Source organism: Podarcis raffonei, chromosome Z (genome assembly GCF_027172205.1).
Source record: "Podarcis raffonei isolate rPodRaf1 chromosome Z, rPodRaf1.pri, whole genome shotgun sequence".
Classification (NCBI taxonomy): domain Eukaryota; kingdom Metazoa; phylum Chordata; class Lepidosauria; order Squamata; family Lacertidae; genus Podarcis; species Podarcis raffonei.
The window spans coordinates 32,270,420-32,287,155 of NC_070621.1; the positions used below are offsets into that span (position 1 = coordinate 32,270,420).

At 44.1% G+C, this 16,736-nt stretch overlaps 1 protein-coding gene and 1 long non-coding RNA gene across 4 annotated transcripts in view; one reads left to right on the forward strand and one right to left on the reverse strand.

The window, feature by feature from the left end:
• MPP1 (MAGUK p55 scaffold protein 1) overlaps positions 1-16,736 on the reverse strand; it is a 38,914-nt gene that overhangs the window by 7,545 nt on the left and 14,633 nt on the right. For both annotated transcript variants that reach the window (XM_053373849.1, XM_053373848.1), the window contains exons 3-6: positions 15,745-15,823; positions 13,813-13,898; positions 12,769-12,837; positions 370-566 (exon numbers count right to left, since the gene is read on the reverse strand). In XM_053373849.1, the coding sequence (XP_053229824.1) occupies positions 370-566; positions 12,769-12,837; positions 13,813-13,898; positions 15,745-15,823 (431 nt within the window). The remainder of the gene's footprint in view (positions 1-369; positions 567-12,768; positions 12,838-13,812; positions 13,899-15,744; positions 15,824-16,736) is intronic.
• On the forward strand, positions 4,293-14,114 carry LOC128406455 (uncharacterized). 2 transcript variants are annotated; one of them, XR_008328500.1, is made up of 3 exons: positions 4,293-4,470; positions 5,056-5,153; positions 13,742-14,114. It is a non-coding gene; the product is annotated as an uncharacterized LOC128406455 (long non-coding RNA). The 2 variants fall into 2 exon arrangements; XR_008328499.1 differs by lacking the exon at positions 5,056-5,153.

A 16,736-nucleotide genomic window follows, 5' to 3' on the forward strand; every position in this document is an offset into this window, starting at 1 on the left:
CTCAACCAACAACTGGAAAGGGGTGGCAGGCTCAACCAACAACTGGAAAGGGGTGGAAGTAAGAGTTTTGAATACTCATGAAAAGAGAAGGAACCCAAATGCCAATATGAAGATGCTGCAGGCTACTGGTCTTTGTATAGTGGGTCACAACAGGAGCACTACCACCAAGCAAAAAATATAGAAGAAATAAATAGGTACCCAATGCATGTTTGGGTTAAAAGTGCATCCTGGGTCAGAAAAGGTTGAAGATGCCTGCTGCAGGCAACACCAGAGATCCTATCACAAGATGGGAAGAGCCTGAAGAGATCCAGCAGGGAACCTGGAAGGGAGGAGCACTAGGCAGGCAGGGGCCTCATCCAAAGGACATACCACTCCTGTAGCTCCAGGGAAGGGATGAGTCCTGCGGATCCATTGGAGGAGCCCTCCACCCGGCCCTGCCACCAATTGCTGTCATCCTTGTTGATGATCTCAATGATGTCTCCTGTTTGGAACTTCAGCCCAGCTTCTTTGCAAGGAATCAGGCTGTCCTTCCGGGGGTCATAGTCAAACTGGGCTTTCATGAACATCTGTAGCGAGAGAGAGAACCAGAGCTCAAGATTAAAGTCAGGAAATACCCTTCAACTTGCAGGAGGTAGCACTGCTTAGGCAGGCAAGGGGTTAAACTGGATGCAAGAAGGACTGGAATGTAGGGCAGCCAAAATTTTAATAATTGTTTATAAGTCTGTCTACAGTAAATGATGATGATGATGATGTTACTGATCTGCAATACAGCCATTGCTTATCCCATTGTAAAGAGAAAGCTGCTGCCAAATAGATGGTCAGCTTATTATCTGAAGTTAGCAGGATACACAGCTGACCTCTTAAGTCTTAAGACTTCCCTTGTGAAACATGAAATACATGCTGGGGTGAACAAGGACTATTGTGTTTAACTGCTTAGCCGGAACAGAAAAAAAACGCGTATTAAAGCCTCCCTATATGGGCTAAAATTGTAAAACAAAAAACAAGAACATCCGCATTTGCCGAGAGCAATTTGTCGTCTCAGAATCAGAACATGAGTCCACTTGACCTAAATGCCTATTCTTAGATACCTTCAAAATTAGAGACAAGGTTTTGTTTTTATTTTTCGCTTGAAAGGACATACTTCATGGGCTACGTCATTGAAGGTTTTTCAGGAACTTCTTTAATACAGCTAAACTCTGGATTAAACACAAATTCCACAACTATAGGCTCAATTGCTGAAAGTTCAGTCCAATTAATATTGTTGGGGATCACTCTTTATGCATCATCATGATCTCACATTGCATGCACACCAGCACATGCCACAGTTAACAAAAGCCACATCCCCACAAAACCCTGGTTTGCAAACCCACCACAAACTATAGTTTTCAATGGCGGTGGTTCCGTTAGGGCAAGCCAGGTGCTTGTCAGACAGAACACCCCTCCTCTACTCCCCCTGTGCACTGTTCAGGGTTTCTGGGGTTGGGTTTGGCAGAGGGCAGTGCTCCATGGAAGGAGAAGAAGGGAGGAAGCCCCATTGCACAAGTTGAATCCTGTGCATAGTACCTGGTTCATATGGTAACCTCTGTTTGAGTGGGCCAAGGCTTGCAGCATTAATAGGTGTAACATAAACTGTGGTTGGTACTGGAAAGCGAGGGAGGAAACTCCTCCAGAGAAGGGAGGAGGAAAAGTAAAAGAATGATGCAAGCTTATGCCCCACTCCTGAATGTATTTAAACAAGGTTGAGAGATTTGCATTGTCAGAGCCTTGTCTCTGAAAAATGTATCATCTGAACACAGCTTTAGTTGTGCCAATACGTGCCTTCTCTATTTCAGCACCCAGGACCCTTCTTCAGCCAGAACTCACTCAGTTCCGACACCTCTCAGGTAGGTGCCATTGCCATTATAAGAGAACAAGGGAGGCATACATGCTGAGTTCTAGCACCTCTTTTCCTAGAAAAACAGCACTGCCAGGACCGGAATTCCATTCTCTTTCAAACTCCTCCCCGCCCCCCTTCTCATGTTACCTTTACACTTTAGGAAACACAGAAAGCTGCCAGGTTAGACACTTTGTCCATCTGTGTTTCTTTCAAAGCAAGCAAGCAAACAAAAGGGACTGCAGAAAGGGATGGAGTGATCCAGGTTGGGACTGTGGCCGGGGCGTTTCCAGGTATAAATTGCTCACTGTAATCAGCTACCTGGCACATCTTTTAAAACTGAGATGCCAGGGATAAAGCCTGGGAAAGTACCGTATTTTTCGCTCTATAACACGCACCTGACCATAACACGCACATAGTTTTTAGAGGAGGAAAATCCGTAGGCATGCCACCCGTAGGCATTCCCTCCATAACACGCACAGACATTTCCCCTTACTTTCTAGGAGGAAAAAAGTGAGTGTTATGGTGCAAAAAATACGGTATATGCTCACAGAGCTACAGTTCCTCCTCAGGCTTCCTTCAGTGCCTGGGTTGGTGAAGAACCCTTGGACCTCACAGTGCAGAGGGGACCCAGGCTGCAATCTCCACACCAGTCCAGCACCTCTCTTTACTCTTTAGTCTCATTTGCTGCTTTGGCCTCTTCCCCACCATCCTTTGTCCTGGCCATCTCATGTAGAGTGAAGGTTGCCAACTGCACCTCTTAACAGCTACAGAGCAAGAGGGCATTAAGGAAGGAGCATTTCTCTCAGCACTGGGTCACCATGCCTAAGGAAAAGCTTCCCCTGCAGAGTTTCTGCTTTCCAGGCAATGGTTAAATAGGCCAGGAAGGGCGGAGGGAAGCGTGAGAGAAAATGCATTTTGTGGGCTTGGGAGTGGATGGGAAACATATTGTGAAATCCCAGAAACCAGCATCATCGCAGCAGAGGGTTCAGCAGTGGCTAGAGGGTGGGGCTTTAGCTGCTTGAGTACTAACTTCCCCTTCCCTACGAGTAGGAAGAGTAGAACTGCACAAGTGACTCCAGAATCATCTTTCTGCATGTGACCCTGCTGCCCAAAAACTCTGTTTGCCTTCTAGAGCCTTGCTTTGAGCCCCCCTGTCAGAAGAGATATGGAAAGTGGGCATCCGAACAGGATATTTTCAGCGGTGCTGTCCGAGATTTGGAACAGCCTTCTAAGAGAAATCTGCCTGGCCCCATCACTGCTCACTGTAAGGTGGGCAGCAGAGTAAGTTTTATTCTGGTAGTCTTCCATTTCATGCAGGGCATTAAGTCCCAATGATCAACAGGTCATCCACAATGGGGGGGGGAGGCGGAGATTTGTTCCCTGCTTGCTACATAAGGCCCAGCACTCAAAGATTGGAGACCACAATAAGTATATGTGATGACCGCTGCATGCATTTTTTCCTAGTGTAAACTACCGTATTTTTCGCTCTATAAGACGCACCAGACCACAAGACGCACCTAGTTTTTGGAGGAGGAAAACAAGAAAAAAAATATTCTGAATCTCAGAAGCCAGAAAAACAAGAGGGATCACTGCGCAGTGAAAGCAGCAATCACTCTTGCTGTTCTGGCTTCTGGGATAGCTGCGCAGTCTCCATTCACTCCATAAGAAGCACATACATTTCCCCTTACTTTTTAGGAGGGAAAAAGTGAGTCTTATGGAGCAAAAAATACAGTACCTTTAATATTTTGAGAGGCACGGAACAGATTTTGATAATGGATAGATGAGCAACAATATACAGATGCAGCATGTCTAATTTGTACAAATTATTTTCCCAGATGCAGAAATTCAGTTTGTTCTTTTCGTTTTCTTTTGCTTAAAATGTGGGTTCTATTGGTGCAGAATTTGACTATTATTTTTAAAGCAAAGAATACACCACTGTTGCCATATGGATGTAATTAATGAGGAATGAGCACTAAAAATAGGACAGCAGTCTAATTGCCTCAGATTAGACAAACTCAGAAGGAGAGGAGAAAAGAGACTGGCTGGATGTTCTGCAGCTGGTAGAATTCACACGAGGGCTACTCAAATAATTGTGCTGCATCAAGTGGGCACAAAAATGGCAAAATAGAGACACATTCTAGAACCCACCCACCCATCAAAAAACTGAATTGGTGTAGAGAAAGAATTTCCTGGCATCTTATAACAGATTTATTGGAGAATTTAATATGGCATAATAAAATACTCTTATACTTTAAAGTGCCACAAGTCTCCTATTTTTGCCACTGGTTTTTGCTGTAACAAAGGAATGCAGCTACCCCGACCCTGGGAAATTAACAGCCTGGGGAGGAAAACAGCAGCCCAACAACTTCAGGCATCTGCATTGCCTTAGCAACAGAAGCACAGCACAGGCCTCTATGTTGTCTTGGTAACAGCTGCACAGCCTCAACAGTACCACGAGTGGGCTGATTTCTTCAGGAAAAGCTTGACCGATCCCACATCCCATACAGTGTCAGCGGGTGACAAAACAGCATGAAAGAGTGGAGAAGATCCCGCTTTGGAGGGCAACTGGTAGGCAACCATACCTGAGCACAAAAGTAACAGGCACCCAAACACACACACTCTCACACACACAGAAGGCCTTAAGCCTGCTATTTCCTGTTTGGCACAGCAAAAGAGGATGACTTGGGAACTGTCTGGCTATCTATATTACCATGACAGGTGTTAACTTTTGCTCACTCACATGTCTGGCTAAAAGGACTACTAGGCAAATTATGGGTGACTATACCTTTCTGCAGCTTTAAGCCAGGGGTTGACAATGCGGTTTTTGGACTACAATTCCCATCATGGCCAATGGTCAGGGGAGATGAAATTCAGCAACACCTGGAAGGCACCACCTTGGCTATCCAAAGCAGGTGTGGGGAACCTCAGGCCTAGAGGCCAAATCTGACCCTCCAACCTCTGTCTGCCCCTAGGGACTCTTCCCAGGCACACCTCTCATCGGCCTTGCTCCACACCTTGAGTGTTTTTGACTGGGTGAAAGAAGTCCATCGATGATGCCTCTTGCTTGCTTGTGTACAAAGCACCCTACAGGGAATATGTACATCAGTTGCCTTGGCTGCTTTTGCCTCTTGCTGTACCCACCATGACCTCAGGTGACACTTTCTCCTTTGCCTGCGCAGTTCAATATCAGGCAAAGGCACCGAGGTTTGTAGCCAACACCAACCAGTCTTTACCTGCCCAGCACCAGATGCAACAGATGACACCAGGATTAAGGCAGGTGGGTGCAGCTTGGGAGGAAATTGGGTGATAGATCAATTATTTTCCATGCACATACCAAATTCCCCCTTTCAAGCAATCTTAGGCCCTACATTTAAAGCACTATTATTGCACTTTAAACAACCATGGCTTCCTCCCCGCACCCCAGGATCCTGGGAACTGTAGTTTGTTAAGAGCGTTGAGAGTTGTTAGGAGATCTCTATTCCAACAACTCCCAGAGTTCCTTGGGAAGAGGGATAGATTGTTAAACCACTCTGAGAATGTAGCTCTTTGAGAGGAACAGGGGTCTCCCAACAACTCTCAGCATCCTTAACACACTACATTTTGGACTCACAGCTGTCCATGGAGGTGCAGGTTAATTCTGTGTCCAGGGCAGCTGTCTACCAGCTCCATCTGGTATGCAGGCTGACATCTGGTATGCCTGCAGACTTTCTCGCCAGTGGTGCATGCTCTGGTTATCTCCCACTTGGACTACTGCAATGAGCTCTATGTGGAGCTACCTTTGAAGGTGACCTGGAAACTACAACTAATCCAGAATACGGCAGCTAGACTGGTGATTGGGAGCAGCCGCTGAGGCTACATAACACTGGTCCTGAAAGATCTACATTGGCACCCAGTATGTTTCCGAGCACAATTCAAAGTGTTGGTGCTGACCTTTAAAGCCCTAAATGGCCTTGGCCCAGTACACCTGAAGGAGCGTCTCCACCCCCATCGTTCGGCTCGGACACTGAGGTCCAGCAGCAAGGGCCTTCTGGTGGTTCCCTTACTATGAGAAGCAAAGTTACAGGGAAACAGGCAGAGGGCCTTCTGGGTAGTGGCTCCCACCCTGTGGAACACCCCCCCATCAGATGTCAAAGGAATAAACAACTATCTGATGTTTAGAAGACAGCTGAAGGCAGCCCTGTTTAGGGAAGTTTTTTTAATGACTGATGTTTTAATGTATTTTTAATCTCCTGTTAGAAGCCACCCAGAGTGGCTAGGGAAACCCAGCCAGATGGATGGCATATAAGTAATAAATTATCATCATCATCATCATCATCATCATCATCATCATCATCATCACAGTACGGAGGATTCTTTAGGGGAAGCCATAAACAGTTTGAAGTGGCATCGACTTCCGGAGGCGGCGCGAAACCGTGATGGCGGACCTCTTCGAGCTCTGAAGAGGGGCACCGCAGAAAAGGGTTGTTCGCGACGGCGCAGCGGCAACCCATCAAGACAAACCACGGGCAGAGTGAGTCCGTGGCCGTGGGACCCGGCGGGCACCTGGAGCGACCCCGAAATCACAAAAGGAACCCCGTAAGGGGCTCCGGAGTGAAGGAGGGGGAGCGGTGCTGTGGGTTCATCGCTCTTTCTGCGGAGGCGAAGCCGCGCGGCTGTCACGGATGAGCGCTGACCTTTCTTCCAAGAAGCATCGGGCTGAAACATCAAACCCGTGAGTAAGGACCTAAGATCCTACAAATTAATTCGGAAAATTCGGCTAAAAACGGGAGACGAGAAAGAGGAAGTCCGTCTTCCGGCACTGCTTTCAAGATCAAAGCAGACGGACTAAAGAGCGGAAAGCGCTGTGAACAGGGAAGCTTTAAAGCTTTAAATTGGGACTTTCGTGCACATCTGAATTTTTCTTTTAAAGAATAAATACAGCATAAATTTGACCTGGAGCGGTCCCCCAAGGGGCAAGGGAAGACTCTAACCCCAAATTCCCGGGTGGCCGGGTAAAGTTGTTTAAACTGCGGAACTGTTGCAAGCTTCCTGATACTTTTGTAACTGGAGAGTGTAATTTTGAGCTCTGCTAGCTGAAGTGGATATAACTGTAGGCACCTTGCTGGAACTTTGTTACATGTTTAAAAGTGCTCTGCAGGACTTTTTTCTTAGCGTGCTGGAACTAATTTGCTTTTAAAATTGTTTTTAAAGTTGGAACAAAGAGACTTTAATCGTGGAAAAGTTACCTTCTTCTTACTAAAATTTTGGTGGCACTCCCCCTAGAGGACATTGGGAATATAGAGGCCTGGGAAAAGTTTCTCTGTTTACCTTCTCTCAATAGACTGTTTTCAATTTTGGGCTTGCCTTTCCCATGGGATTACAACATTTGACCTTGAACATTGACTGATGAGTGGCACGGGAAAGACAAGAGCAGCCAAAGCTAAGGAAGCTAAGGAGAAAGAGAAAGTAAAAAAGCAAGCACAGCTTTTGCAAACAACTTTAACTCAGGGACGTAGACTATCAGTTCCAGCTGTGCTTGCGACACAAAAAGTAGAAACCGAAAAGCCTGAAAAATCTGAAGAGGAAGATATGGCAGCAGGAGGAGCTGAGGCAGTACTGAAACAAATTTTGGAACAATTGTCAGCAATAAATCAAAAAATTGATAATCAATCAACGAAAATTGACCAAGCAACATCCTCGATCCAGAAATTGACAGATCAGGTTTCCCAACATACCCAAGCAATTGAAAAATTGCAAGGAGCAACAGAAGAGAATCGTAAACTGGCAGGGGAAGCCGTTCAAATTGCAACATCAGCTAAAAAAGAAGTCGAGGAAGTTAAAGCAGAAGTCAAGCCTCTCCATAAACAGATAGGGGACCAACAAACCTATCTTTCGTTGGTGGAATTGAAAAATCGCGAGACCAACCTCAGACTAAGGGGAGTCCCAGAAATTGAACAAGAAGACCTAATAGGACTTTTGACAACAGAGTTTACAAAGTTCTGGGACTTAAAAGAAGAAAGTGACTTCAAAATTGTATCGGCTTTTCGGTTGGGAAGATTAGTAAGAAAAGATAGATCCAGAGACTGCCTAATAGCTTTGAGATCAAGGGAGGAGAGAGATAAAATATTAGGCCTACACTTCAAAAACTTAATTGTGATACAAGAGAAAAGGGTGGAAATTTACCGAGACATTCCTAAACAGTTATTGGACTTGAGAGCCACCTATTCAGAATTGGCTAAGTTGTTGAGACTCAACACAATTCCTTACAGGTGGGAGTTCCCACAAGGGCTATCATTTACTTACAAACAGAAGAAGGTTAAAATAAGATCACCAGAGGACCTACAAAAGTTCCAGCACGATCACGGAGAAGATCTCCAAAAAGAAGCAGCAGCTAATTGGCCTATACCCAACCCAGGTGGAGCAATACCTGCACCTTCGGAACCAGAGGAGAAAGAAGACACACCGCTCTAGGTGTAGCAGAATAGTTCAGGATGTCTCTGCGGCTACTCAGTTGGAATATAAATGGCGGAAATTCCCCGGAGAAAAGAAGGAGGTTATTTCACATATTGAAGAAAGAACAATTGGACATTATTTGCCTACAAGAAACCCATGTGACTAGGCTCCACAGGAAGGTTTTGGTTAACAAAAGATTAGGCCAAGAATTTATTTCGTCTGACAAAGTAAAGAAAAGAGGAGTGGTGATTTATGCCAAGGAGAGCCTGACACCTAAATTTCTATTTAAGGATGAACAAGGAAGAATTTTGGCAATTGAAATTCAAACCCAAGGAGTAAAAATATTGATTTTAGGAATTTATGCTCCAAATGACGGGAAATCGGAATTTTTCAAGAAGCTGCATGAGACGTTGCTGGATTATCTGGATTATGCTAACATCATAATGATGGGAGATATGAATGGAGTGGTGTCTACACACATGGATAAGTCTTACAACCAAAACTTAACATTAGACGGCAGACTGCCCAAAACTTTTTTCGAATTGACTGACAATCTGGATTTGATCGACATATGGAGGACAAAGAATCCCTTAGGTAAAGAAGGAACTTTTTTCTCTGAGGCCCACCTGTCTTGGTCAAGGATCGACCAAATCTGGACCTCCAGGGGGCTGGCACCCAAGATTAAAAGGGTGGAAATCTGCCCAAAAACATGCTCCGACCATAATGCCTTGAAAATAGAACTTAGATTAACTCAACCTGGTTCCTTCAGATGGAGAATGAATGACACACTACTAAGAGATCAAGAGATTGTGAAAAAGGCCCAAAAAACATTAAAGGACTATTTTGAGATAAATCTGAATACTACAGTTGAAAAAAGAACGATCTGGGACGCAAGCAAAGCTGTTATGAGAGGGTTTCTGATACAACAGAATACAATCAAGAAAAAACTCTGGAATGGAAAGAAGGACAAAATATTGGAGAAAATATACCAAGGAGAGAAAAAACTGAGAACCAAACCAAAGTCCAAGGAGGTGCTGAGAGAAATTAAATTCCACCAAGCAGAATATTCAAAATTGATCAATCAGGAGATTGAATGGAAAATAAAACAGATGAAGCAAAGATCCTTTGAATCAGCAAATAAATGTGGAAAGCTATTAGCTTGGCAGCTGAAAAAAAGACAAAAGCTAAATACGATAACAAACCTAGAGATTGATGGAAGGATGGTACAGAAACCAGAAGAAATTAGGAAGTGTTTCCACAGATACTTCAAAGAACTGTATGCACAGGGGCCCCAGAAAGAATCAGAGATAGATCAATTTTTAAAGACAAATGGACTATCAAAAATAACTCAAGATAAAAGATCAATCTTGAACTCTACAATAACCTCACAGGAAATTGAAGGTGCCATTCAGAATATGCAACTAGGCAAATCTCCAGGCCCGGATGGACTTACCTCCAAATATTATAAGGTTCTGAAGGACTATTTGATACAACCTTTGTTGGAGGTATGTAACCAGATCATGGATGGGAAGAGGGCACCAGAAACGTGGAAAGAAGCCTTCATCACATTGATACCTAAGTCAGAATCTGAAAAGACTCAGCTTAAAAACTACCGTCCCATCTCACTCCTAAATGTGGATTACAAAATATTTGCAGACATTTTGGCAAATAGACTTAAAAAAGTTTTAAATGAAGTAATTCATAAAGACCAAGCAGGCTTTCTCCCTGGTAGACATTTATATGAGAACACTAGAAACATCATTGACATTTTAGAACTTTTGCAGACTAATAGGAACACAAGGGCGGTGTTAATTTTTATTGATGCGGAGAAAGCATTTGACAACATATCTTGGATGTTTATGAAGAAGAACTTGGAAGGGATGGGAGTGGGACGGGGGTTTGAGAATGGATTACATGCAATCTATTCAGAACAAAAAGCTAAACTAATAGTGAACAATGTGGTGACGGAGGAATTTAAAATTGAAAAAGGGACACGACAAGGGTGCCCTCTATCCCCTCTGTTATTTATTTCAGTCCTGGAGGTGCTATTGAATATGATCAGAGAGGACCGGTTGGTACAAGGGATAGAGGTCGGAGTGAAACAATATAAACTGAAAGCTTTTGCAGATGACCTAGTTTTGACACTGCAGGAGCCAGAATCCAGTACAAAAAGAGTTCTCGAACTTATATCGGAATTTGGTCGGGTGGCGGGATTTAGGTTGAATAAACAAAAAACTAAGGTTCTGACCAAAAATTTAACAAACACAGAAACAGAGGGGTTTCAGAGAGAAACAGAACTGAATGTGGTTAAAAAAGTGAAATACCTTGGGATTTATTTGTCCTCCAAGAATTTGAATTTACTTAAGGATAATTATGAGAAATGTTGGTTGGAAGTTAAAAAGGATTTAGAAATTTGGTCAAGATTGAAACTTTCCTTGTTGGGAAGAATCGCAGCGATAAAAATGAATGTGTTGCCGAAAATGTTATTTTTGTTTCAAACCTTACAGATCGTGGACAGAGTGGACTGCTTTGGAAAATGGCAGAAGGATATATCTAGATTTATCTGGCAGGGCAAAAAGCCCCGAATAAAGTTTAAAATATTAACAGATTCAAAAGAAAGAGGGGGGTTTGCCCTGCCGGACCTGAGGTTGTATTATGAAGCTGCAGCCTTCTGCTGGCTGAAAGATTGGTTCTTGTTGGAAAACACTGATGTCCTAGATCTGGAAGGTTTTAATAATGCTTTTGGATGGCACGCATACCTATGGTACGACAAGGTTAAAGTACATAAATTGTTTAAAAGTCACATTGTCAGAAAAGCAATTTTTGCAGTCTGGATGAAATATAAAGACTTACTAGAGAGTAAAACTCCGAGGTGGCTATCACCAGTGGAGGCCAAGGCCCGAAAAAGACCCAATATGGAGGCCTATTGGCCGAAATATTGGGAACTGACTGAAAAAATTGGAGACAATTGGAAGTTGCAGAGCCAGGACAAACTAAAAAATAAGGTGCGAGATTGGTTACATTATGCTCAAATTCAAGAGGTTTTCAAAATGGATAAAAAAGTTGGTTTCCAGGTGGAAAAGTCGAAACTAGAGACAGAATTGTTAGAACCAAAGACAAAGCTGTTATCTAGAATGTATAACTTGCTGCTTATGTGGAACTTACAGGATGAGACAGTTAAATCTGCTATGATTAAATGGGCACAGGATGTTGGACACAACATTATGTTTGAAGACTGGGAAAGGTTATGGAACACCGGAATGAAATTCACGGCAAGTACGGCCTTGAAGGAAAACATTATGAAAATGATATACCGGTGGTACATGACCCCAGTCAAGTTAGCTAAGATACACCACCTGTCTGACAATAAATGTTGGAAGTGTAAGGAAGCAGAGGGGACTTTCTTTCACCTCTGGTGGACATGCCCAAGGGTTAAGGCTTTCTGGGAAATGATTTATAATGAGTTGAAAAAGATATTTAGGTATACCTTTCCCAAGAAACCAGAGGCCCTCCTGCTGGGCATGGTAGACCAGAAAGTGTCAAAGAAGGACAGAACTTTGTTTATGTATGCTAGTACAGCAGCAAGAATACTTATCGCAAAGAACTGGAAGACACAAGATTTACCCACGCTGGAGGAATGGCAGACGCAGTTGATGGACTACATGGAGATAGCTGAACTGACCGGCAGAATCCGAGATTTGGATGTAGAAACAACTGAGGCGGACTGGAAAAAGTTTAAAGACTACTTGCAAAAGTATTATAAACTGTATGAATCTTAAGATTGTGCATGATTTCGAAATGATACGCTTTAGCAATTATGATTAAGTAAATAGTAAACTAAGTGATAAAAGAGAAAAGGAGATAATATGAATTGAACATGTTACGTTTATTTTAAAGGTATAAAAACTGTGACACAATATATTGAATTTAGATACATAACATGTAAAAGTTACAATAAGGTATGACATAAGGTAACAAATTGCTGACATTGTTAATATAAAGAACGCAGAATCGGAAGGGGTGGGGAAGTCCAAATTGGGATTTTTGTTAAAAAAAAAAAAATGGTTTCTTGTAAATTCCTTATTTGCTTGCAATGTATAAAAGTTGGAAAGAAACGTAATAAAAAAAATATTATGAAGTGGCATCACAGAGCTTTGAATGTATGGTGTGAATGTGGCCCTAAGTGTGTGGTGATGATCAAAGGATTAGGATAAGGGTGGTGGAGACTGCATAGGATTCCCAATGGCCAGGCACAGATCCTGACACCACATCCTTCTTTCTCCCACTCCATGATTAGGCAAAAGCAGAATGATGGGGGGGGGGACGTACGAATATGAACCTATTTTACATACCAGCTGCGGAATTCATCTTTCTGCAATGCAGAGTTTTGGCTTAGAGGCACAGAATTTAAGCTCATGCAACCAACCTACTGCTTTGAAGGTGGAAGTACTACCACCTACCTGGAGGGCAGGAATGCGGCTTTGCTGGTTGGGAATGACCTTTAGGGAAATGGTTCCCTTAGTTTCTTTCTGATGGACAAAGGAAAAGGAGAGAATCAACCTCTGCTAAATCAACCACACAACGCAGATCACAACCTCTTCTTGCATAGCTCGGGGCTCCTGCAGTTGCAACCTGTCTCCTAAAACTGAGAAAAGCTGCACCAGCTAAAGTTCTCTCTTCAGTGCAACTGTGAAAAGCATAAGAGACAGAGAGATGGTGCTTCCTTGATAGTACTTCTAGTTTTCCCATCTTAAATTTCTATACTTAGCTTTCAGTGCAGAAATGCCCGAGTTCTCTGTGCCCACAGAGAAGAGGTGTACAACCTCTGACACTCCCCATGCTTGTTGGACTACAACTACTTATATCAGCCCAGAGGTTTCTAATAAATCAATAAATCTAATAAATAAATAAATAAAACTTCCATAACCGTGATCATTATCATCAATTATGTACTGCCTGTTGCCAAACTAGGCTTCTAAGCAGTTTACAAAGTATAAAAACCAGTTACACAAACATTAAAAGATAAACATCTATAGGTACACAACAAAACAAAACAAATCCCATTAAAACAAGACAGTAATTAATCATCCCTGGTCACTGGCCACACTGGATGGGAGTTTCAAGTCCAATAACACCCAGAGGGCCACAAGCTGCCCATCTCTGCAGTAAAGAATCAGGGCTACTGCCGGCTTTTGGTTTCTCCAGGATATTTCAATCGAGCCTGCTTCTGGCTCTCATATGAGCCCAGTCCTTTTCCACACCTTGCTGATTTAAAGGCAAAGTCAAGAGACGCTCCCAGCAAGAACACTTTAACTTCCTGCTGGTTTTTCCTGAGCTCGGAGAAATGATAAAACAAAGAGGTGTGGGGGTGGAACCTAAGGTCCACCGGCTCCTACAGATTGGAATAATTCATGCTCAATTATCTTTTAAAAGGTCAGGAAGAATCACAGCAGGTTGCTGCTCCTGAAAGAGAAAACTCAGGTCCCTCCATCCCTGGTACCTACCAGTATCTTCTGCAGCTGGTCTACAGAATGGTTGGCGACACTCTTCCCATTGATTTCTAGGATCTCATCCCCCACATGAAGGGAGCCTGGCAGAGTAGGAGACATGAACCTCATGAAGCAAGGCAGTGCCAACAGCAACAGACAAGAGTCTTAATAGTAGCTAGAGAGGACAACAGCTACTGATAAACAGGCACCACACTGGCAACTCCTGGGACTACACAAAGGCTACACTTTTACTAGATTGTAGTAAAAATGAAAATGATTTTTTTTTTAAGCGCATCACTAGCAGCAGTTTAAACATACTACTTGTGGGACTCGCATTATTGAACTGAAAAAAGCAAAACTATGAATTCACATGAGTGAATATGCCTGAAATGCTTCAGAATCAGGTTTGCTTTTATAAAAACACACTGTGAACCCACTACTTGAGCTATTGCTGCTATTCATGCAAAAGGAGCTCACTTCCTAAGTTCTTCCTTAGAGAGTTAACAGCTGCTTTGAATAGGAGGGAAGGGTGGCTCCTTTCAAGCAGGCACGGCCAGGGACTTCGCAAGGGCTCTAGGACTCAGAAGGCCTCATCGCTGACTGGCCTCATCCTGACAACCCATGCTGCTTCTAGCAATCACTCACCTGGGCACTAGCAAGACTTCTGAATGAGAGCCAAGTCCACCATCGCAGGTGCCACCATCACAGAGAGGCCAATGTCACATGTGCAACATCAGTGAAGCTGAATGCGACAGCAGCACAGCTTCAATGGCCACTGCCTTCTCCTTCTACTGCTGTCAATGGAGCCACTCTGCACTTGGCACAGTGCTTGGCCGCCTCCACCCTCTGACTGGGGGCCTCAAAAGGGCTCGGCTCCCAGGAGTTGGCGCCCCTGCCCACCATATTGGAATAAGCAAAATGCAATGCCTGACCTCGTAATCTAACATGGTGGGTGGCATATCAAAGCCAGGCACTGGCTTGGGTCTCGTTCAAAACCAGGCCTGGCAGCTGAGAGACTGGTGATGAAGGGAGGAATGTCCAGCAACGAACAGCAGCACCAGGCAGAGGTCCCACCACTGGCCCAAACTCCTTGCTCTCTGGTACAAGGAAGAGAGATCTACTCTGATCTCCATCGGGGTGCTTAGCTGTCCAAGTCCATCTCTTCCCCCACCACTAAAACATCTCTATTCTAAAGGCAGACGGGAAACTCTCCATTCCATCTAATGGGGAAAGGAATAATTTGCCTTTCCATGCAGTGAAAAATCTCATCATATTCTCAGAAGAGGGACAAAAATAATTCCAAGCATCTATGGCAACCAGGAGCTGGAGGAGGAAATGACAGGACTGTCACCCAAGAAGTTATTGGGTGGTTGCTTTTATTTTGATTATAGTCATACCTTGGAAGTCGAACAGAATCTGTTCAGGAAGTCCGTTCGATTTCCATAACATTAGAAAACCAAAGCGTGGCTTCTGATTGGCTGCAGGAAGCTCCTGCAGCCAATCGGAAGCAATGGAAGCCCCATTGGATGCTCAGCTTCCTAAAATAGTTTGCACACTGGAAAAGTCACTTCTGGGTTTGTGATGTTCAGGACCCATAACGTTTGGGAACTAAGTTGTTCAACTTCCAAGGAACTACTATATACATTTTGTGGTTTTTTTTTTGATTTTGTTATGTGAACCATCCTGAGACCTCTGGGTATAGGGCAGTAGGAATATAAAATTCAATAAATAAATAAAAATAAATAAGTGGGCTTGGCCTGCAGAACTCAGGAGGTAGGAAGAGAGACACAAAAAGTAGAACTGGTTGGCTCCAAAAGTAGAATTGGGCTCAGGCTCTACCAACTGTTGGGTCTCCTTCCTTTCTGCCCAATAGACATCAGCTTCCATTGGCGCTGGTTCCTAGGGATTAAACAAATATATATTTCCAGGCCTGCTACTGCTCTTTACCTTGCCTGTGGATCATGCCTCCATGGAGGATTCTGGCCACCATACAGCTCTTCTTCTCATTCAGCTTCAGCGTGATACCCTGGAACAGAAAGTCTGTGACAATCTGGATCAAAGCTACAGTGTGAAGACTCTGCTTCTCTGCAGAAGCTTCTCCTGCCCTAACTAGGCAGCCCCAGGAGATGCATCCAGGAGGGGAGACTCCTAGCCAAACTCAATCTCTGTTCATTTCCCTTGTACGTAACAGCTGCCAGCTAACACTTCGCTTTCCAGGTCAGAACTTGCACAAAGGGTTGGCAAGGATTGGGATCTGCCAAGGGCCCCACACCCCAGCAGGGGATCCATGCAGCTGACCAGAATACTCTGAGCCTGGCTCATCCTCTTCACCTCTGCAACCTGCTTGCTCATCTGCCTTTCACAGAGAATGGGTCCCAGCTCATAGTAGAACATCTGTTTTGCATGCAAAAGGCCCCAGGTTCTATTCCTGGTATCTCTAGATAAGACTGGGAATGTCCCCTGCCTGAAAGCCTGGAGAGGTGCTGTAAGTCAGTGTAATTAGATGGACCAAGGGGCAGCCTCACTCTGGCCCAGACAGCAATGGAACAGATGACAAGAAGGGTCAGTTGATGCCACTGCCTGCTTGTTGATAGCTGCCGTATAGGTCAGTTGCTAGTGTGAAACTCTTAATTTCCGTGGGTTTGAGCCCCAAGTTGGCCAAAAGAATCCTGCATTGCAGGGTGTTGGGTTAGATGAACCTCACGGTCCCTTCCAACTCTACAATTCTACAATTGGCTGGCAGTAGCAATAATAAGGTTAGAGGAGGAGGAGGAGCTGCAGATGGCAGCAACGAGGAACTAGACTCACTGGGGAGGCACTGGGGGTAATTCCGAAAAATGGGAACTGGAACTGCTTCTAGGACAAGAATGGGGAAACCTGTAGCCCCCCAAATGTTGCTGGACTCCAACTCCCAACAGCTCCAGCCAGTATGGCCAATA